Genomic DNA, 22,421 nt, shown 5'->3' on the forward strand with positions numbered 1-22,421 from the left:
GTCTGAGGACCCAAGGTGGATCTTTCTCACGGAGCAAAGAGCAGGAGGACAGGGGATTGATCTCCCAAGGGAGGTCCTCCACTCTGAGTCACAGCACCAAAATGTCATGCACGTCCATATGAAGGGACCACCAAACAGGCTTTGTGTAAGCAATAAAGCTTTTTAATCACCTGGGTGCAGGCGGGCTGAGTCCGAAAAGAGAGTCAGCGAAGGGAGATAGGGTTGGGGTCGTTTTATAGGATTTGGGTAGGTAAAGGAAAATTACAGTCAAAGAGGGTTGTTCTCTGGCAGGCAGGGGTGGGGGGTGACAAGGTGCTCAGTGGGGGAGCTTTTGAGCCAGGATGAGCCAGGAAAAGGAATTTCACATGGTAATGTCATCAGTTAAGGCAGGAACGGGCCATTTTCACTTCTTTTGTGGTGGAGTGTCATCCGTTAAGGCAGGAACCAGCCATCTGGATGTGTACATGCAGGTCACAGGGGATATGATGGCTTAGCTTTGGCTCAGAGGCCTGACATTGCAGAATGTGTATAGGCTATATGCAAATACTATGCCATTTTATATAAAGAACTTGAACACTGGTTGGGGTGATGTTCTGGAACCAATACCCCATGGATACGAAGGACAACTGTATATACACATGTATATATAAACTATAGATTTACAAGGCCAGAAATTGTTGAGGGTGCCCAGCACAGTAAGTGGTACGAAGTAAGTTATAATAGTTATATTAGTGTTGCCTTCATTGGTGGTGATTTGGAGAATCTATTCTAGGTGGGTACAGCAACGGAGAGTTTGGTCCAGTTTGTCTAGAGTCATGGTGGTGAGAAACAGGAGACAAGCCTGAAAGGATGATTTGGGGCTTTCCTTGTTCTGTTAAGGCACCGGATTATATCAATGCTGTGCATCTGAATGTCAATTTGGAAAGCCAGTCCTGTGCTTCCAGAAACAGGATATTTAACACCTTGAAGAGGTGTGGTAATTGAACATTTTACTTTTTAGTAAAATGTTTTTACATTTTAGGGAGTCTACGGAGAGTGGGGCTGAAGAGTTTAGGAAGAACAAGTAGGCATGTGGGGTGGGCAAAAGAACAGAAACAGCATGCACATACATTTTTCTAGGAAAATTTTAGGGAAAGCTAAGTGATGTAAAGTTACACTTAAAAGACTACACATTTTCAGCCGGGCACAGTGGCTCACACCTGTAATCTCAGCACTTTGGGAGGCCAAGGCCTGTGGAACACGAGGTCAGGAGTTCGGGACCAGCTTGGCCAACATGGTGAAACCCCGTCTCTACTAAAAATTAGCTGGGTGTGGTGACAGACACCTGTAATTCCAGCTACTCGGGAGGCTGAGGCAGGAGAATAGCTTGAAACTGGAAGCCAGAGGTTGCAGTGAGCCCAGATCATGCCACTGCACTCCACCCTGGGCAATAAGAGCGAAACTCCGTCTCATAAACAAACAAACAAAAACTACACATTTTCGCACTTTAAGGGCTCAAGGGCTGTACTACTCCTTTGCCACTCTCTTTGCTCTTCTCCGCTCTAGAAAAAATTAATGAACTGACTCAAATCTAAGTTCTCCACTTTACAGCTGGGAAGCCTCCAGGCCAAGGCGGCCAGTGGTTACACAAACCAGGTAAGAAAATAAAATATGCCGAGTAATTTCATAGGACCGGAGGGCTTAGATTTCGAATGCGTGTGACTCTGTCAACTGTGGACTTAACCCTATGCAGAGATTAGAGTACAGAATAGTTAAACAAGAATAAAATAACATTTACCGAACAATCCGTCCTACCCTGGGGTAGGTTTTATTAACAGTCTCATTTTGAAAAGGAAGACAGCTGCCAGTTGTCCCCGATCGCACAGGCATACCGCGCAGATGGGCCTCTGAGCAGCTCAGGGCCAGCCAGAGGTGCAGTAAGAGGCGCGCAATTAAGCGTACGCGCTTCGGTTTCCTCAGGGTCCCCCGAGGCTCCGCTTCACCCAGATGGGCCTCGGCGGGGCGGGGAAACCGGCTCAGAGTTTAGCCTCACCGTGGGGAGGGGCGAGGGAAGCCGTAAGCCCTTCGGTCCGGGCCCCGCCTCCGCCCTCGCCCTGCCGCGACTTCCCATTTACCGCCAGCCGATGTGCGTTGGCGACGTCATCGCGTTCACCGTCCCGGAAGTGCGCGTGGCGGCGACGGCGACGGCGGCAGCGGGGCCGGTAAGCGGGCTCGCGCCGCTCAGAGGGGCAGAGTTGGTGGCGTGGGTTGCCGCCCCTTCCTTCCTGCTGTGGGCCAGGGGAGCCGCCGCCCTGAGTCCTCGAGGAAGGCGGGAGTGGGAAGTGGCCAGAGGCCTCCTCAGCACTGGGCATAAGAGCTCCGACGAGGAGGTCGTGTCCCCGCCACGTTTCTGGCGACCGCAGGCGCGGATTCCTTGGCTTCCCTCAGCACTTTCCCCTCCGCGCGGACTGCCCCGAGACGCTTTTTCACTGGGCCTTGTCGCCAGCACCCGGCCTGGGGGGCGGGACGCGCCTTTTCAGGGCGGGGGTCCCCAGAGCGTTTTCCTGAGTTGAGGCGGAGGTGCACGGAAACTAAGTGGGTCCCACGTGGCCTGCTGGGAAGCGCAGCTCCTCCAGCCCGCTTCCGTGGAATGGAATGGTTTTTCTCTGCAGGTTTACACCGGGGCCACTGAAGAGCTGCTGCTGCCTCCTTATGGGCAGAACCCCTGTATGGGGGGAACGAGGATGTGATATGTAGAAGGGAAGGCAGGGTGTGCTGGAAATCAGAGGAGATTGCAAGATGACAGGAAAATAATGAGGAAAATGGCAGCAAAACTAATTAATTCATGGGAAAATACAATTCCTAGGCGCTATCCCAGGGTAATGAATTCTCGAGTGCAGGTGGGGAAGTAGGGTGATATTTGTGCCGAGTAATTTCATAGGACCGGAGGGCTTATGTGACACCTGTGACCATGACAAGTTCTGGAGTCCAGAAACTCGGATAGCGTTTCTAGAATCCCGCACCCTTCACATACTGACTGAAGCCCTGCTCTGGGGAGAGTGCCATCACAGTACCATGTGGCATGCGAGTGTAGCGGTAATACTCCCCGACCAAACCGCCAAACCGAGGGTTAGGCTGCTTATTCTCGCCTCCCAATAACCAGATGCAGATAAACTAGGAAAGAAGGGAGTTTATTTATGTAACCGGGTACAGGGAGAAGGCCTGGAAAATATCCCAGACCAACTCAGAATAACGAAGTTTTCCAGAGCTTATATACCTTCTAAGCTATATGTGTATGTGTAAGTGTTGCATTCATCTAAAGACATAAGTGATTAACGAATTATCTATAAGATCTGCATCCTGAAGACCTTCCTCGAGAGCCTTAGTAAATTTACTTAATCTAAATGGGTCCAGGTGCTGGGGTGATTACCCTTATATTCTCTACTGCTAAATCATGGAGGTTTGGGGAGTTCCCTCAGACCGCTAGTAAACTTGTTTGTGGAGGCCTGGGGAGTTTCCTCGGATCCCCAGTAAAACTTGTTTAATTCTAAACGGGTCTTGTTAAGAATTCCTTTGTGGCTGGGCGCGATGGCTCCCGCCTGTAATCCCAGCACTTTGGAAGGCCCAGGCGGGCACATCACTTGAGGTCAGGAGTTCGAGGGCAGTCTGGCCAACATGGTGAAACCCTGTCTGTACCCGGAAGTGTAAAAAATTAGCCGGATGTGGTGGCGTGCGCCTGTAATCCTGGCTACTCGTGAGGCTGAGGCAGGAGAATGGCTTGAACCCAGGAGGCGGAGGTTGCAGTGAGCAGAGATCGTGCCATTGCACTCCAGGCTGGGCGGCAGAGGAGACTCCATCTCAAAAAAAAAAAAAAAAAAAGAATTCCTTTGTTATTTTATCATGCTTCAAGGTCCGGGAAAGTCTTAGGCAAAACTCTTGCTTTGTTACCTTCCACCCTTGTTTAAGGGCACTGGCTAGCTTTTTCAACCACTCAGTACTGAAACAGTTATTACGGAGGCCTGCGTTAGTTAGACCCCGCCTGCCACAGTAAGTGCTTCTGGAGAACAAAACCAGGTAGATACATAGATCTAGTCTTAATCCCTCAAATTGACACCTTTTTCAGTTTTTTCATCTGAACAAGAGATGAATTTCTGAAGTTGATAAACTTGCAATGTGTCCCTTTATTTTCCTTCACTTTCCTTCACTTTTAATTTCATTGGTATGCCTGTGTGTTTGCCTTGTAGACGTGTAGTTGGTGACCACCTCTCCAGATGCTGAGGTGCCTGTATCATTGGCACAGGCCAGTACTGAGCTGTAGGTGGAATAGGCTGTGCCTTCTGAAGCAGTATCTATTTACAATGAAGTTGCAGTCTCCCGAATTCCAGTCACTTTTCACAGAAGGATTGAAGAATCTGACAGGTGAGAGATTAGGATACCTTTTCTTGATCTGGAAACCTGTATAAATGGAGAAGTAGAGGGTTAACTTTTTAAGCCTACATTTGGATATTTTCTTTGTTGTTTTAATTATTTTTTAAGAAAAAAAAAAATAAGTAGAGGGTCTCTGTGTGTTGCCCAGGCTGGTCTCAAACTCCTGGGCTCAATCCTTGGCTTCCCAAAATGCTAGGATTATAGGTGTGAGCCACGGTGCCCAGTCTGTATGTTTTCATTGTTGGAAGAAAGGCTTGGCTGGGTGTACCCAGCCTGTAATCTCTTGGGGAGGCCAAGGTAGGAGGATTGTTTGAGCCCAGGAGTTTGAGGCTGCAGTGAGCTATGATCATGCCACTCTAGCTTGGGCAACAGAGTGAGACCCTATCTCAAAAAAAAAAAAAAAAAAAAAAAAATTAAAAGAAAAAAAAAAGCTTACATATGGGTGATCCAAAAATATAGCTAAATCACTGGAAAAGGCAAGAAGTTGACTGCAGTAAAAAGCATGGCTTTTCTGTATGCTGTGCTAAGTACTTTCCATACATTACAGGACTGGTCCTACTGACTTAATGAGTACGTACATTTTGACTTGTTATGTGGAAAACAGATTCTTAGGCATGTGAAGTGCTTTGCCTGTGTTTCTGTAACTGCTAACTAGAGAGCTGGGTTTCAAACTTATGCAGTCTGATTTCAGAGCCCAGCTTGTAACCACCAAGATCTGTTTCCTTCCTAGGTATAAGTGCTTTCATGAGAACTGAAGGAAGAAGGAAATAGGAGTTACCTCCATTGTGCATGTTGCAAAACCTGTCTGGAAGGAGCATAGGAAATGGCTTTAGCTAAGCGCCTGACTCCAGTAGTTTCTTGCTGTTGCCACAGTTTTATTAGTATTGGTTCTTAATGTCATCTACTGATGTTGCTATAAAGCAGCCACACAGTAGCATTGCAAAGCCTGTGGGAATTTTAGTAGCACCTTCATAAATATATTTAGTAGTATATGTAGAAATATGACCTAAACAGCACTGGCTATCTATTAGATTCACCTGGGGAGCTTTAAAACACATGCTGGGGTTCTACCTGCAGCCTACTGAATTAGAATCTCTGGGTGGGATGAGCATCTATGTTTTTAGTAAAAGCTCCACAAGTTAATTCTGATGCAAGAAGATAGACGAACCATTACTTTAACATGACTCACCTTGTATTAGCTTATTCTCAAAGCTACTTTCCTGTTCTTGAAATTAGACGATGGCTTTTTAGGTATGTGCCAGAGATAAATGGCCCAGAATATGTTGATTCTTTTAGGTTCTTTTAGGCAGACTTTTAAGTAGAGGGCTTAAATGCAGGTTTGGTTATACCGATGCTTCACTATCTTTTTTAATTGGAGAGAGTGAAAATTGCTAAAAATTCACTGTCCAATAGAAATTTATAAGCCCATATGTAATATAAACTTTTCTACTAACCACATTAAAAAGATAGGAATGGTAAAATAAATTTTAATAATTATTTTTAGTACATCTAATTTAATCCAATATATATAAGATACTATCAGTATGAATTTTGTATAAAAATTGTTAATGAGACCGGGCACAGTGGCTCCCACCTGTAATCCTAGCACTTTTGAGTGGCTGAGGCAGGTGGATCAGTTGAGCCCAGGAGTTTGAGACCGGCCTGGGCAACACAGTGAAACCCCATCTCTACTAAAAATAGGCAAGCATAGTGGTATGTGTCTGTAGTCCCTGCTACTTGGGAGGCTGAGGTGGGAGGATCACTGAAGCCTGGGAGGTGGGGGTTGCAGTAAGCCGAGATTGTGCCACTCCACTCCAGCCTGGGCGACACAGACCATGTCTCAAAAAAAAAAAAAAAAAAATTATTAATGAGATATTTCATATTCTTATTTGGAAGTCTTTGAAATCTGGCATGCATTTAATACAGCACATCTGAATTCAGACTCACCACATTTTAAGTGCTCAGTAAGTACAAGTGGCTACTGTTTGAATAGTGCAGATTTTGAAGCTCTGATTTTGGGTTGAGTTGAAGCTTTTTTCTTTCTGTGTATGCCCTTCACAGCCCCCAATTTTTCAACTTCAATTGCAAGAGGCCTCTTGGAAGAAGAAGTAGTAATTAACTCTTGATGGCCTAACTCAGGTCATTCTGCATTTTTTGGAAATAAGGTTCTAGATACTGATTACTCTAGTTTCTTGAACATCATTTTAACAAGTGTGTTTGACTTTCTCAACCTGACATTGAGAACTGGATTTTCTCCACCCTGAGAAATAAGGTCCTAAGGAAGTTAGAGCCTAAATGGTATGGTAAGGTAGAGGTGGTGGTTGCTTTCAGAGTCCTGTCCTTGAAGGACTAGCAAATGAGAACATGGATATATTCTAAAGTTGACTTTTTCTAGGCTACTGGAGAAGTGTCAAGAATGGAATCTTTTAGTGCAACGATTAACAAGTTAGAATGTCAAAGACTTGGGTGCCCTGGTAAAATGTAATGTTCTGTATAAAAACAAAATGTACAAAAACACACAGCCTTTGTGATGGCTGCTGTATAGTGATACTTGGAGTTTAAATCCTGTACCAATTTTCAAATCTTAATAGCTGCTTTGCCATGTGTAAAATTAGTTTTTAGTATGTAAGAATATGAGAGACTAGAATAGTGTATTATTGTCATGTCATAAGGGTTTTATAATTTGTCAGGTTATTTTATGTATCTTTCTTTTTGCTTCAGGACAATCACATGCTAGTGGCATATAAGATTATTTCTCAGCTGGCTGCAGTAGCTCACGCCTGTAATCCCAGCACTTTGGGAGGCTGAGGTGGGAGAATTGCTTGAGCCCAGGAGTTAGAGACCAGCCTGAGCAACATAGTGAAATCCCATCTGTACAAAAATAATAATAATAAATTTAGCCAGTTATGGTGATGCACACCTGTAGTCCCAGCTACTCAGTAGGCTGAGGCAGGGGGTTCTTTAAACTTGGAGTCAGGGCTCTGCAGTGAGCTGTGATGGTGCCACTACACTCCAGCCTGGATGACAGTGAGACCCTCTCTCAAAAAAAAAAGATTATTTTTCTGTCCTAGAGATGAGGCTGAAGTTCCCAATGCGGATGATTTTTGCCTGAGCTAACAGCATTAATAGACGAGCAAGGACTTCTGTGGTCTGTTGGCTGTTGTCTATAGGGGGTGATAGTGCTCAGTGTTATGTGATGTCAGAAGGCCATCATATTAAAATTTAGCACAATAGGAACAACTGATCACTCTCTTGAAGTCCGGAACTCTTAGAACAGATGGTCTGTTTTCCTGTAGTAATGCTTACACCATGTCTTCCCACTCATAGCTCCCACTCACTGCCCCTTACCCCACCCCAGCCTCCAGTTGTCAAAATTCAAAGCTGTAAAGGGAAGAAGTTCATGAAAATTTAATTAAAAGTTAACATTAAAAAGAGGTGACAATTATAAAAGTTTTCTGACATTAATGTATGGTCTTTTGAATTGCTAATAAGAATGATTAACAATTGCTTTCTATCAGATGTGGCATTTGGAGCAAATAAACACAGTTTGGGGATGATGAGAGTCTGCATTTCTTGACTTGACTTTTAGCTTAAGTTTGCAGTTAAATTTGGTTGCATTAGGTGTTGTTTTCACTGAATTATTTCATTGAACGTAGCTTGCAAAGTCTTTTGAAATGTTGACTGCATCCCTGTTTCTGTAAGATTGAAGATACCAGTAACAGGAATAAATACATCTTTAAGGTTGATAGTCCCTGCTGTTTTAGGCCAATGTGAAATTATGCTTTTCTTATAATTTTTATGACTGCTCTTTCATATAGACAGATAAATATGCCTTGATATGTCTTTCTCAATTGTCTTAAATGTTATTTTGAAAATCCTGAATGGCAAGTTCTTTGGAGTGGTTTAATAACATAGGGCTAATCAAAATGGTGAATATATTACTTTGAGTTCTGGATCTCTTTGTAATGCAGTTAACATACTAACTTTGAATTTATTGTTTTATTTTAGTAAAGCCAGCATGAGAATCTTAAATCAGTAGTTATCTATGTAAATTAAGCCTTGACCTTCTTCATTCCATTATTTATAGTAGGTTCAAATGAACGTAAAACTTGCCCTTTATTTGCTTGAATTTCAGAACAGCTACCTGATACTGTTTTAAGAAAACTTAAAAAATCCCAATACTTTCCAGTGAAGTCATTCTTTTTTTTAATAGCTAGAATATCCTAATTCAGTTTAATTATGAGCCAAATTGGTATAAAGATGAATAAGATAGGTTTTCTACCCTGAGAAGTGGGGAGACAAAGACATAAAACAGGTAATTTTAATATAATTGGTATGTATAAAGATACGCTGTACTAGACTCTTAGAAGAAATTCACCTAACCTCACCTTCAGGTGAGGCTTCCTAAAGTGAATCACAACAGATAAGTAAGAGTGAGCTAGATCAATGTTTTCCAACTGGGTAGTTACCTCTTAGTGGGCCATGAAGTCAATTTAGTCGTCATGACCTGTATTTAAAAAAAAAGAAAGAATAGAATAGATTGCATGATATGAAGGGCAGATTTTCTTTTATGATACTTTTGTTTGCCATGTAGACATACAAATTTCAGTGACTGCTATGTGAATGTCTTAGCGTGGGTTATGGGCCAAGAAGTGTGACAGCCAGCCACTGAGCGAGCGTAAATTGGGGAGGTATTTCAGCGAAGTGACTCACACAAGCAAAATTATGGAGGAAAACTACGGGGAGAGTTTGGTGCAGACAGCTGGTGCAGGCAAAGTGTGATGCAAAGTTTAACAAGAGATGAGACAAATAGGTCATGGAAGCCTTTGGATATAGCACTGAGGAATTTGGGTACTGTGTTGTGGGTAGTTAGAAGGAGCAGTTAATGCATAGCATAATTAACCTGGTGTTTTGGGTACTGTGTTGTGAATGGTTAGGACGAGCAGTTAATGCATAGCATAATTAACCTAGTGTTTTAGATCCCCAAGTCTGGATGGTGGAGGCTGGATTTAAGGGACGCGACGTGGTCCTGGAAGTGGGCCTTGATGGGAAGTGTGGCATTAGGGGAATATGAGCACTTCTTCTTGGGGAGAGCTTGTGGAAAAGATATCCTTAATTAAGTTAAGAGGGTAGAGGGAGGGAGCATTTGTTTTTTGTTTTTTGTTTTTTTATTATTATACTTTAAGTTCTAGGGTACATGTGCACAACGTGCAGGTTTGTTACATATGTATACATATGCCTTGTTGGTGTGCTGCACCCATTAACTTGTCATTTACCTTAGGTATATTTCCTAATGCTATCCCTCCCCACTCCCCTCTACCCACAATAGGCCCCGTTGTGTGATGTTCCCCTTCCTGTGTCCAAGTGATCTCATTGTTCAGTTCCCACCTATGAGTGAGAACATGTGATGTTTGGTTTTCTGTTCTTGCGGTAGTTTGCTGAGAATGATGGTTTCCAGCTGCATCCATGTCCCTACAAAGGACATGAATTCATCCTTTTTTATGGCTGCATAGTATTCCATGGTGTATATGTGCCACATTTTCTTAATCCAGTCTGCCACTGATGGACATTTGGGTTGATTCCAAGTCTTTGCTATTTTGAATAGTGCTGCAATAAACATACGTGTGCATGTGTCTTTATAGCAGCATGACTTATAATCCTTTGGGTATATCCCCAGTAATGGGATGGCTGGGTCAAATGGTATTTCTAGTTCTAGATCCTTGAGGAATCGCCATACTGTTTTCCACAATGGTTGAACTAGTTTACGGTCCCACCAACAGTGTAAAAGTGTTCCTATTTCCCCACATCGTCTCCAGCACCTGTTATTTCCTGATTTTTTAATGATTGCCATTCTAACTGGTGTAAGATGGTATCTCATTGTGGTTTTGATTTGCATTTCTCTGATGGCGAGTGATGATGAGCATTTTTTTCATGTGTCTGTTGGCTGTATGAATGTCTTCTTTTGAGAAATGTCTGTTCATATCCTTTGCCCACTTTTTGATGGGGTTGTTTGTTTTTTTCTTATAAGTTTGATTGAGTTCTTTATAGGTTCTGGATATTAGCCCTTATCAGATGAGTAGATTGCAAAAATTTTCTCCCATTCTCTAGGTTGCCTGTTCACTCTGACGGTAGTTTCTTTTGCTGTTCAGAAGCTCTTTAGTTTAATGAGATCCCATTTGTCAATTTTGGCTTTTGTTGCCGTTGCTTTTGGTGTTTTAGACATGAAGTCCTTGCCCATGCCTATGTCCTGAATGGTATTACCTAGGTTTTCTTCTAGGGTTTTTATGGTTTTAGGTCTAACATTTAAGTCTCTAATCCATCTTGAATTAATTTTCGTGTAAGGAGTAAGGAAAGGATCCAGTTTCAGCTTTTTACTTATGGCTAGCCAGTTTTCCCAGCACCATTTATTAAATAGGGAATCCTTTCCGCATTTCTTGTTTTTGTCAGCTTTGTCAAAGATCAGATGGCTGTAGATGTGTGGTATTATTTCTGAGGACTCAGTTCTGTTCCATTGGTCCATATCTCTGTTTTGGTACCAGTACCATGCTGTTTTGGTTACTGTAGCCTTGTAGTATAGTTTGAAGTCAGGTAGCGTGATGCCTCCAGATTTGTTCTTTTGGCTTAGGATTGTCTTGGCAATGCAGGGTCTTTTTTGGTTCCATATGTACTTTAAAGCAGTTTTTTCCAATTCTGTGAAGAAAGTCATTGGTAGCTTACTGGGGATGGCATTGAATCTATAAATTACCTTGGGCAGTATGGCCATTTTCACAATATTGATTCTTCCTATCCATGAGCATGGTATGTTCTTCCGTCTGTTTGTGTCCTCTTTTGTTTCACTGAGCAATGGTTTGTAGTTCTCCTTGAAGAGGTCCTTTATATCCCTTGTAAGTTGGATTCCTAGGTATTTTATTCTCTTTGAAACTATCTTGAATGGGAGTTCATTCATGATTTGGCTCTCTGTTTGTCTGTTACTGGTGTATAAGAATGCTTGTGATTTTTGCACATTGATTTTGTATCCTGAGACTTTGCTGAAGTTGCTTATCAGCTTAAGGAGATTTTGGGCTGAGATGATGGAGTTTTCTAAATATACAATCATGTCATCTGCAAACAGGGACAATTTGACTTCTTTTCCTAACTGAATACCGTTTATTTCTTTCTCTTGCCTGATTGCCCTAGCCAGAACTTCCAACTCTATGTTGAATAGGAGTGGTGAGAGAGGGCATCCCTGTCTTGTGCCAGTTTCCAAAGGGAATGCTTCCAGTTTTTGCCCATTCAGTATGGTATTGGCTGTGGGTTTGTCATAAATAGCACTTATTATTTTCAGATACGTTCCATCAATCCCGAATTTATTGAGAGTTTTTAGCATGAAGGGCTGTTGAATTTTGTCAAAGGCCTTTTCTGCATCTATTGAGATAATCGTGTGGTTTTTGTCTTTGGTACTGTTTATATGCTGGATTATGTTTATTGCTTTGCATATGTTGTGTTGCATCCCAGGGATGAAGCCCACTTGATCATGGTGGATAAGCTTTTTGATGTGCTGCTGGATTCGGTTTGCCAGTATTTTATTGAGGATTTTTGCATTGATGTTCATCAGGGATATTGGTCTAAAATTCTCTGTTTTTGTTGTATCTCTGTCAGGCTTTGGTATCATGATGATGTTGGCCTCGTAAAATGAGTTAGGGAGGATTCCCTCTTTTTCTCTTGATTGGAATAGTTTCAGAAGGAATGGTACCAACTCCTCCTTGTACCTCCGGTAGAATTCGGCTGTGAATCCGTCTGGTCCTGGACTTTTTTTGGTCAGTAGGCTATTAATTATTGCCTCAATTTCAGAGCCTGCTATTGGTCTATTCAGGGATTCAACTTCTTCCTGGTTTAGTCTTGGGAGAGTGTAAGTGTCCAGGAAATTATCCATCTCTTCTAGGTTTTCTAGTTTATTTGCGTACAGGTGTTTATAGTATTCTCTGATGGTAGTTTGTATTTCTGTGGGGTCGGTGGTGATATCCCCTTTATCATTTTTTTATTGCATCTATTTGATTCTTCTCTCTTTTCTTCTTTATTAGTCTTGCTAGTGGTCTATCAATTTTGTTGATCTTTTCAAAAAACCAGCTCCTGGATTCGTTGATTTTTTTGGAGGGTTTTTGTGTCTCTATCTCCTTCAGCTCTGCTCTGATCTTAGTTATTTCTTGCCTTCTGCTAGCTTTTGAATGTGTTTGCTCTTGCTTCTCCAGTTCTTTTAATTGTGATGTTAGGGTGTCAATTTTAGATCTTTCCTGCTTTTTCTTGTGGGCATTTAGTGCTATACATTTCCCTCTACACACTGCTTTAAATGTGTCCCAGAGATTCTGGTATGTTGTGTCTTTGTTCTCATTGGTTTCAAAGAACATCTTTATTTCTGCCTTCATTGCGTTTTATACCCAGTAGTCATTCAGGAGCAGGTTGTTCGTCATTCAGGAGCAGGTTGTTCAGCGGTTTTGATTGAGTTTCTTAGTCCTGAGTTCTAGTTTAATTGCACTGTGGTCTGAGAGAGAGTTTGTTATAATTTCTGTTCTTGTACATTTGCTGAGGAGTGCTTTACTTCCAACTATGTGGTCTATTTTGGAATAAGTGTGATGTGGTGCTGAGAAGAATGCATATTCTGTTGATTTGGGGTGGAGAGTTCTGTAGATGTCTATTAGGTCCGCTTGGTGCAGAGTTGAGTTCAATTCCTGGATATCCTTGTTAACTTTCTGTCTCGTTGATCTGTCTAATGTTGACAGTGGGGTGTTAAAGTCTCCCATTATTATTGTATGGGAGTCTCTCTTTGTAAGTCTCTAAGGACTTGCTTTATGAATCTGGGTGCTCCTGTATTGGTTGCATATATATTTAGGATAATTAGCTCTTCCTGATGAATTGATCCCTTTACCATTATGTAATGGCCTTCTTTGTCTCTTTTGATCTTTGATGGTTTAAAGTCTGTTTTATCAGAGACTAGGATTGCAACCCCTGCTTTTTTTTGTTCTCCATTTGCTTGGTAGATCTTCTTCCATCCCTTTATTTTGAGCCTTTGTGTGTCTCTGCATGTGAGATGGGTCTCCTGAATACAGCAGACTGGTGGGTCTTGACTCTTTATCCAATTTGCCAGTCTGTGTCTTTTAATTGGACTATTTAGTCCATTTACATTTAAGGTTAATATTGTTATGTGTGAACTTGATCCTGTCATTATGATATTAGCTGGTTGTTTTGCTTGCTAGTTGATGCAGTTTCTTCCTAGCATCATTGGACTTTACATTTTGACATGTTTTTGCAATGGCTGGTACCTGTTGTTCCTTTCCATGTTTAGTGCTTCCTTCAGGATCTCTTGTAGGGCAGGCCTGGTGGTGACAAAATCTCTAAGCATTTGCTTATCTGTAAAGGATTTTATTTCTCCTTCACCTATGAAACCTAATTTGGCTGGATATGAAATTCTGGGTTGAAAATTCTTTTAAGAATGTTGAATATTGGCCCCCACTCTCTTCTGGCTTGGAGAGTTTCTGTGGAGAGATCTGCTGTTAGTCTGATGGGCTTCCCTTTGTGTGTAACCCGACCCTTCTCTTTGGCTGCCCTTAACATTTTTTCCTTCATTTCAACTTTGGTGAATCTGACAATTATGTGTCTTGGAGCTGCTCTTCTCGAGGAGTATCTTTGTGGCATTCTCTGTATTTCCTGAATTTGAATGTTGGCCTGCCTTACCAGGTTGGGGAAGTTCTCCTGGATGATATCCTGCAGAGTGTTTTCCAACTTGATTCCATTTTCCCCGTCACTTTCAGGCACACCAATCAGATGTAGATTTGGTCTTTTCACATAATCCCATACTTCTTGGAGGCTTTGTTCATTTCTTTTTACGCTTTTTTCTCCACACTTCTCTTCTCGCTTCATTTCATTCATTTGATCTTCAATCGCTGATACAATTTCTTCTAGTTGATCGAGTCGGTTACTGAAGCTTGTGCATTTGTCACATATTTCTTGTGTTATGGTTTTCATCTCTATCAGTTCTTTTAAGGTCTTCTCTGCATTGATTATTCTAGTTATCCATTCATCCATTCTTTTTTCAAGGTTTTTAGTTTCTTTGCGCTGGTTACGTAGTTCCTCCTTTAGCTCTGAGAAGTTTGATCGACTGAAGCCTTCTTCTCTCAACTCATCAAAGTCATTCTCCGTCCAGCTTTGTTCCTCTGCTGGCGATGTGCTGTGTTCCTTTGGAGGGGGAGATGCGCTCTGATTTTTTGAATATCCAGCTTTTCTGCACTGCTTTTTCCCCATCTTTGTGGTTTTATCTGCCTTTGGTCTTTGATGATGGTGACGTACTGATGGGGTTTTGGTGTGGGTGTCCTTTCTGTTTGTTAGTTTTCCTTCTAACAGTCAGGACCCTCAGCTGTAGGTCTGTTGGAGTTTGCTTGAGGTCTACTCCAGATGCTGTTTGCTGGGTATCAGCAGCAGAGGCTGCAGAAGATAGAATATTCATGCACAGCGAGTGTTGCTGTCTGATTCTTGCTCTGGAAGCTTCATCTCAGGGGTGTACACTGCCGTGTGAGATGTGAGATGTCGGTCTGCACCTCAGTTGAAAATGCAGAAATCACCCGTCTTCTGTGTCACTCACGCTGGGAGCTGGAGTCTGGAGCTGTTCCTATTCGGCCATCTTGGGCACGCCCCCGCATTTGTTATTTTTAAGCAAATCATTTTAAGGAGTCTACAGAGAATGGGGCTGAAAGATGTGGGAAGAATAGGTAGAAGAGGAGTGTGGGCAGGATAGAGAACAGAAGACGTTGAGGTAGGGACGGAGGATTATGTTCTGAGTTGTGATTAGAGGTGCTGGAACTTTGATGTATGATGAGTTTATTTGAATGCTCGTGTCACTGCCCACTAGCCAAAGACCAACAGGGACACAAGTTGGGTTGTTACTCCTGGCAGTGAGGAGCAACATGCTGAGTGAGGAGTAGCATGCTGACCCTGGAGAACCCAGAGGTATGCTCAGTAAGAGGGCTTTAGAAATGACTTCTTATAGGAGTTGGGCTTGTATTGGGTCATATTGGAGAGCATTTAAGGTAGTAGAGCTTTGCAGTGGGTTAGATGCTCTCAGGAAGCAGAAGTAATTCTCTGATTGGGTGTCTTAATAATGCTTTCCTAGAAGTTGAGTACAGTTGTGAGACTAAACCTAATTGGTAAGGCACAGTCACTGTTACCAACTATTGTAGGGTGTATCATGGACAGTGTTCATGTTTTGTGTATGTTTAGCTGATTACAGAGTTGTCTTGATCGATCCATCATGGCACAGAATGGGCTTGTGTAGATATTGATGTTTTGTGAAATTGTTTCTGTTCCACAGGACCCCAGGACCTAATATTGTGACAGGCCAGCTCCTGGATGCCATTCTCACTAGGTTCCATGTGGGCATATGGATATAGTTATAGTGGATTTTGCCTTACCCTGTACATATAGAGGAGTCAGCTATATACTTGCTTGTAGTTGTTCAGTGTCCAAACGGTTCTACCTAGAGCACAGATAGGAGTTGATTTTAGAATTATATACAGATCATTTCTTGAAGGACTTTTAGCTATAAACATTTATCATAAGTGGTATAGACTAATGTTGTCTGATAGTTTGATGCATGAACATCCTGCCTCAACATCTATTTATACACACAGAGAAATAAAAGAACATGTTACCATTTCTAAAGTATGCACATAAATGGGGAAAAGAAAGTAGAATTGTTTGATTTACTTTTTTTTTTTTTTTTTTTTGAGATAAGGTCTTGCTGTGTCACCCAGGCTGGAGTGCAGTAGCACGATCATAGCTCACCGCAGCCTTGAACTCCAGGGCTCAAGCCATCCTCCCACCTCAGCCTCCCAAGTAGCTGGGACTACAGGTGTGCGCCATTGAACCTGGCTATTTTTATTTTTTGTAGAGTTAGAGTTTTTGCTTTTTGCCCAGGCTGATCTTGAACTCCTGGGCTCAAGTGATCTTTTCGCCTCAGCCTTCCAAAGTATCAGGATTACAGGTGTGAGCCACTGCGCCTAACCTGCTTTAGTCTTTAGTAATACTTCAAATTTGTATTGATCACTTTGAGGCATTGTGGAATTCTGAATTATCTTCTGAATAAGCAAAGGAAAATTCTGCAAGTTCCCTGTTTCCCGTTGGTCCTCAGAGGCACTCTCCTGAAGACAAGTCTTTTTACTTCTTTGGGCCTTGTTCTCATTTTTCATAAGAAAAGCCTCAGTTAAATGAATCTCTGCTGTTCCAACTAGATGGAAAAGCCTCGTACTTTGTGGTTAAACACATTGAAATAAAGAACTTGGGAATAAAAATCTTTTTTTCTCTTATCTCAGAATTATTTGTCAAAGAGAATCACGAATTAAGAATAGCAGGAGGAGCAGTGAGGGATTTGTTAAATGGAGTAAAGCCTCAGGATGTAGATTTTGCCACTACTGCTACCCCTACTCAAATGAAGGAGATGTTTCAGTCGGCTGGGATTCGGATGATAAACAACAAAGGAGAAAAGCACGGAACAATTACTGCCAGGGTGAGTCAAAAGTTTGACAGTTAATTACATTGCTTTTTTGGTAATTTGTAAAAACTTAATAATTTTCTCTAGTTAAGAGCAAATAACGAAAAGTCAGTCTCTTCTACCCCTGTCTGAAACCCTGCAGTCCTCTGTTCTTGCAGTCATGTTTAAGTTTTATGTTATTTCTCCATTTCTAAAAAGACCTTTGTATACTATGGTGTTTACTTTTTAGTTTTTACTATCGCAGTTTTAAGATGTGTTATGTATTGACTTTCCATGAGGGAAGATGATTTAGCTTTCTTACCACACCCTTCTCAACAACAAGCACATGTAATTCTCCTACTTCTATCTTCCTAGTATATTTATATCATAATTTTTGGTTAAGTCAATATTCAGGGTTCACGTTTACGACTCTGTATTGTTTACAGCCAGATTGTGGAGTGTATTGTGATTACATTTCTTCTATTGGCATGGTTTTTAATTTTCCTGCAGTTAATAGCATTTTTCTTTTACATAGCTTTCCATGTACCACTAATTTATTCCTGCACTCTGCCAGAACTGTAGAGTTCCTCTCAAAAGATTTAAACACATTACATCAAGTTTCGGTTGCGTTTTTGAGAAACATCTTACCTGGTGCTGTCTTCCTGCTCCAATATGGACTTTTAGGAATTTCCTTGGCCTATTTTGTTAGATCTCCTGTTTCCTGGGTCCCATGTGCTGTTCTCTCTTGGCTTAAGCCCTCATTTTAATAATCCAATACCTGAGGAAGCCTTACACGTCTGAAAATGTGTTTATTTTACCTCCACACTGGTTTGATAGTTATGGTTATAGAATTCTAGACTGGGAATAATTTTTACTCGGAAATTTAAAGGTATTGTTTTCTAGCTTCCAGTACTGCCACTAAGTCTAGTTCCATTTAGATTTCTCTTTTGTTTAAAAACCTGACTGCCATTATTTCCTTTTGGAAGTCTTTCTGATCTTTTATGTCTAATGTTTTTAATTTCAAGATGATATAACTTGTTTTGGATAATTTTCACTTATTGTGCATGCCACTTAGTGGGCCTTCTTATGTTTCTTTCATAATTTCATCCCTTTTGTTAAATGTTTTTTCCTTTGGAAACTCCTATTATTTGGATGCTGGATTGCTGGGACTGACCTTCTAGTTTTATGTTTTGTCTTTATTTTACATTCTCCTGTCTTTTACTTTCTATGAGAGTGCCTTAACTTCGTCTCCCAGTCATTGTATAATACTAGCAAGTTCTGTGGTCTTGTAGAATTTCAAGAGGTCGGTCTTAGTATATTTCTTTGGAAAGCTTCCCGTTCATGTTTCAGATGCAAGATCTTTTATTTCTCTTAGGATATCTACTATAGTCATTTTGACAATGTCTTTGTTTCTTCTGAGTTTTTTCTTTCATGTTGGCTTTCTTTAAATATGGGTATTCTTTGGCTCTGCCTTTATATTTGGGTGATGCTGTATACTTGAGGGCTTTATTGTAGTTTTGCATGGGAAGTGTCAGCCAGTTGGGACTCCCAGTGTAAGTCTCAGTAGGAGTTTTCGTTAGGAGAAATCAGAGAAGAATACTCCAGTATTATGCCAGGGAATGAGCCTGATTGTTAGCATCTTGAAACCAAGTAGGGAAAGGGATGAGGGTCATGTTAATTTTCACTTTAATTTTGTTTTCATTATGATGCTTCATTCCTATGAGCATCTGTGCCTGGTGAAACAAGTTCTGATTATTTTTGGTTCAACCTTTCTAGAGGGTCAATCCCTGGTTTTCGGCCTCGTTAAGGGAGTCATTCTAGGTGGGTCTGATTATTTCTTAAAATGAGTTTGAAACAGTTTTCCTATTTCAAACCTTACCGTATTCTTTGCCTTCAGAGATACGTGTGCCTCAAATTCTTGAGTTCTGGAATTCTATAGTGAGAGATAGATGTAGCTTGTATCTAGAGAAGAGTATGTATGAAATTGAGAGAAATCTTACAACAGACTTCTGGTGATCATGAATGGCTTTCACTTCCTAAATGAAGACATTCTTAACTCTTGGCACATAAAACACTTTATTCTCTACTCCTAAATGCTAATATGCTGTCAAATATACTTTCTCTTTTACATGTATTCCTCTTTCTCCACCTTGCCTTTGGTCATCTTTTCTCTTCATTTGAAATTTTCCTGCCACACCTGCATGTACAAACCCTGCTGCTTTTTCAAGGCTTGGCACAGATGCCACCCTATCACGAAGTTACACAGCTTCCCCAGCTGGAGGTAGTCTGTCTTCCTATGATAGAGGTAACTCTTTATTTTAATTTATTTCTTTCTCTTTTGAGACAGGGCCTCACTCTGTTGTGCAGGCTGGAGTGCACAGTGTGATCTCGGCTCACTGCAGCCTTTGCCTCCCGGGCTCTAGCGATCCTTCCACCTTAGCCTCCCAGGTAGCTAGGACCACAGGCATGCACCACCACACCTGGCTGTTTTTCTTTGTATGTTTGGTAGAGACGGGGTTTCACCATCTTGTCCAGGCTGGTCTTGAACTCCTGAGCTCAAGTCATCCACTTGCCTTGGCCTCCAAAATCCTGGGATTACAGGCATGAGCCACCACCCCAGCCTTTATTTTAATTTCCCTGGGAATTATCAGTAAGGGAGTTACAGGATCTGTTAACTGTACTTACTGTTTATCAGTCTTTTGCTCAATGGCATATGTTCCATAAATTGACATTCACCTCTTTGCAAACAGGAGCTATTAAAAGTATTTCAGATAACAGCTTGATTTGAAATTGAAGAACATTTTTGAGGGTTTCTCCACATCACCTGGCAGAGGTGACATGTTTGTAAGTTAAACTCATCTTTTTTAATCATGATGGATATTTAAAAAAAAAATCAGTCTTTGGATCTGTTTTTAAATGACGTGGATATCTTTCTGTTTCAATGTTTAGATATGGTAGTTGATGTTAAAAAGATTATAACTGTCAGGGCTTATAGTACCATCTCTTTATAAAGACAAAAACTTATTTTTTTTCAATTCAGTAGTATGGAAACCGAATTTAAATGACAACAAAAACCCCATGTATTTAATTGCAGCTTCATGAAGAAAATTTTGAGATTACTACACTACGGATTGATGTCACCACTGATGGAAGACATGCTGAGGTAGAATTTACAACTGACTGGCAGAAAGATGCGGAACGCAGAGATCTCACTATAAATTCTATGTTTTTAGGTAATACTTGCAGATAAAACCATATTTTGAGTCTATCAGAATGCCTTCTTTTCAAGTAAAACCTACATTCTGGAAACGTTATTCAACTTCAGAATTCGCGTTAATTTCTTCTAAGAGATGGTTTAGCAGATTGCTTAAAAGAATAGACTCTGGGCCAGGTGCGGTGGCTCAACGCCTGTAATCCCAGCACTTTGGGAGGCTGAGGCGGGCATATTATGAGGTCAGGAGATTGAGACCATCCTGGTTAACATGGTGAAACCCCGTCTCTACTAAAACTACAAAAAATTAGCCGGGCGTGGTGGCGGGAGCCTGTAGTGCCAGCTACTCGGGAGGCTGAGGCAGGAGAATAGCGTGAACCCGGGAGGTGGAGCTTGCAGTGATCCGAGATCACACCACTGCATTCCAGCCTGGGTGATAGAGCGAGACTCCGTCTCAAAAAAAAAAAAAAAAAAAAAAAAAGAATAGACTCTGGAGCCAAAATCCTTGGGGTCAGATTCTGACTCCATCACTCACTAGCCACAAAACAAAAACGTTCATTAATATTGGCTTCCTTTGTACAGCCGTTGTGAGGTTTAAGAGTTAATAATTATAAATGCTCAGAACAGTGCCTGACACATGTACACATTCAGTCAGTGCTAACTTCTTAACTGCATCTGAACAACATTAACATTTCAGGGAAGGAAAATGCACACACGGTATATGTACACACTCCACACACACACCCAGGATCATTCTTTTTCCTTTGCACTACCTTTCATGCATGTGTATTCACTCTTTCTTCTGCTTCCCTGGCAAACAATGGTGAATGACTTCAGCACCTTTTTTTACTGCTGAGCCTACACACAACCTCAGATTCTTTTTTAGCATTGTTTTCTAGCAGTCATCAGTAATCAGAGTCAGTATGTAAGATGAAACCTATTTACTTCAGCTTAACTTTTATGTTTAATGAAAGCACTGGGAATTATATAGGGGGTAGATATGAATTAGGTTAGTGTTTTGCTACGTTACTGATGCATCATATGTTGTACTTTAAAGTTAAGACAAGCCCTTTATGTTTAAGATTTTGGATTAAAAAAGGATGAAACATCTGCTATTCATAACGTAGTTTGTAGCAACAATAGTGGTAAAAGGATGAAGTAATAGGATTTGCTTCATGCATGGATGGGCAAGAAGTTTATAAGCTAAGGTGGGATCTCTTGCTGATTACAGTAATGGCAGATACAATTTCTAGGGTACCTACTGGGTTCTAGGTACAACACTGGGTACCTGATATACTTTATTTCATTAAACTCGCAGAAAAACTTCATAAAGTATGTTAAGCCCACTTGATAGAAGAGGAAACTTGAGACTGAGAGATACTAAGTAACTTAGTTTAAGTCATAGAGAACCATTATTTTGGCTTGTTTGCAAAGCCTAGGCAATATATGACCATAGAGAGCCCAATTGGTGCGTTTTCTCTCAATTAATATAGTCAGAGCTCCAGGTATTTATTTATTCTCATATTTACTCATAGAAGAAACTGCTCCAAGTAGTGCAATATAGAGAGTCTTGTCTAACTGACTTCTCATAAGCATACTGAGAGAAACCAACATTCTTTTTCAGTGTCCTAGTTTATAAAATAAAAGCTGTTCTTATTGGAACTATCATTTTCTGACATTTACTGAACCCTTATAACGTACCAGGCACTGTTCTAAGCACGTTATATACAATCTCCTGACAACCCTGCAAAGCAGATACTGCTATTTAACCGATGGTAACTTGCCCAAAGTTGCACAGCTTGTAAAGTGTAGGATCGGAATTCCAACTCAGGCAGCCTGACTCCAGAGGTCACATTCTTAACCACTACATTATTCCCTGCAACTCAGCTGTATTTCGTATTTTTATTTACTGTATTTTAAAAGGATGATATTCAGAGCAAAACAAAATACACACCAATATGATGCTTACTAAGCTTTGTGTAGTTTTCTATCCTGGCTTTTTCCAAGCCTTATTGGATCAAGCATTCATAGTTCTGGCATTTATGGTTGGTTATTTTGCTTTCCAAACCCTTATTTTTGCTTTGATCATATTCCTGTGATTTTTTTTCCTCCAAATTTTGATCTTACCTTTAGGTTCCCCAGGGAGAGTTACAAGTCTCTTCATTAGGAGAAATAACACTGAGATGGATATACCATATTTGCTACTTTGTTATCATATTTTTGTCTGTTTATTTACGTATTTTTTTTAATCTTCATTTTCTTTTATGTCTTTTTGAATCTGGAGCCTTCGAAATTTGCCATATACGT

General features: G+C 41.1%; 1 protein-coding gene and 1 long non-coding RNA gene across 4 annotated transcripts in view; one reads left to right on the forward strand and one right to left on the reverse strand.

Moving 5' to 3' along the window:
* The first annotated feature begins 2,164 nt into the window (after positions 1-2,164).
* The window catches only part of TRNT1 (tRNA nucleotidyl transferase 1), a 30,830-nt gene continuing 10,573 nt past the window's right edge, over positions 2,165-22,421 (forward strand). For all 3 annotated transcript variants that reach the window (XR_013414566.1, XM_028844383.2, XM_001100764.5), the window contains exons 1-4: positions 2,165-2,201; positions 4,224-4,398; positions 16,746-16,939; positions 19,998-20,136. Coding sequence is in view for 2 of the 3 variants with exons in the window: in XM_028844383.2 (XP_028700216.1) it covers positions 4,251-4,398; positions 16,746-16,939; positions 19,998-20,136 (481 nt within the window). In the remaining variant the exon portion in view is untranslated. The remainder of the gene's footprint in view (positions 2,202-4,223; positions 4,399-16,745; positions 16,940-19,997; positions 20,137-22,421) is intronic.
* Positions 7,981-15,985, reverse strand: LOC106996851 (uncharacterized). Its single transcript, XR_013414567.1, has 3 exons — positions 15,846-15,985; positions 8,877-8,914; positions 7,981-8,102 (listed from the first exon to the last, which is right to left on the reverse strand). It is a non-coding gene; the product is annotated as an uncharacterized LOC106996851 (long non-coding RNA).

This window comes from Macaca mulatta, chromosome 2, assembly GCF_049350105.2.
Source record: "Macaca mulatta isolate MMU2019108-1 chromosome 2, T2T-MMU8v2.0, whole genome shotgun sequence".
In the NCBI taxonomy this organism is placed as follows: domain Eukaryota; kingdom Metazoa; phylum Chordata; class Mammalia; order Primates; family Cercopithecidae; genus Macaca; species Macaca mulatta.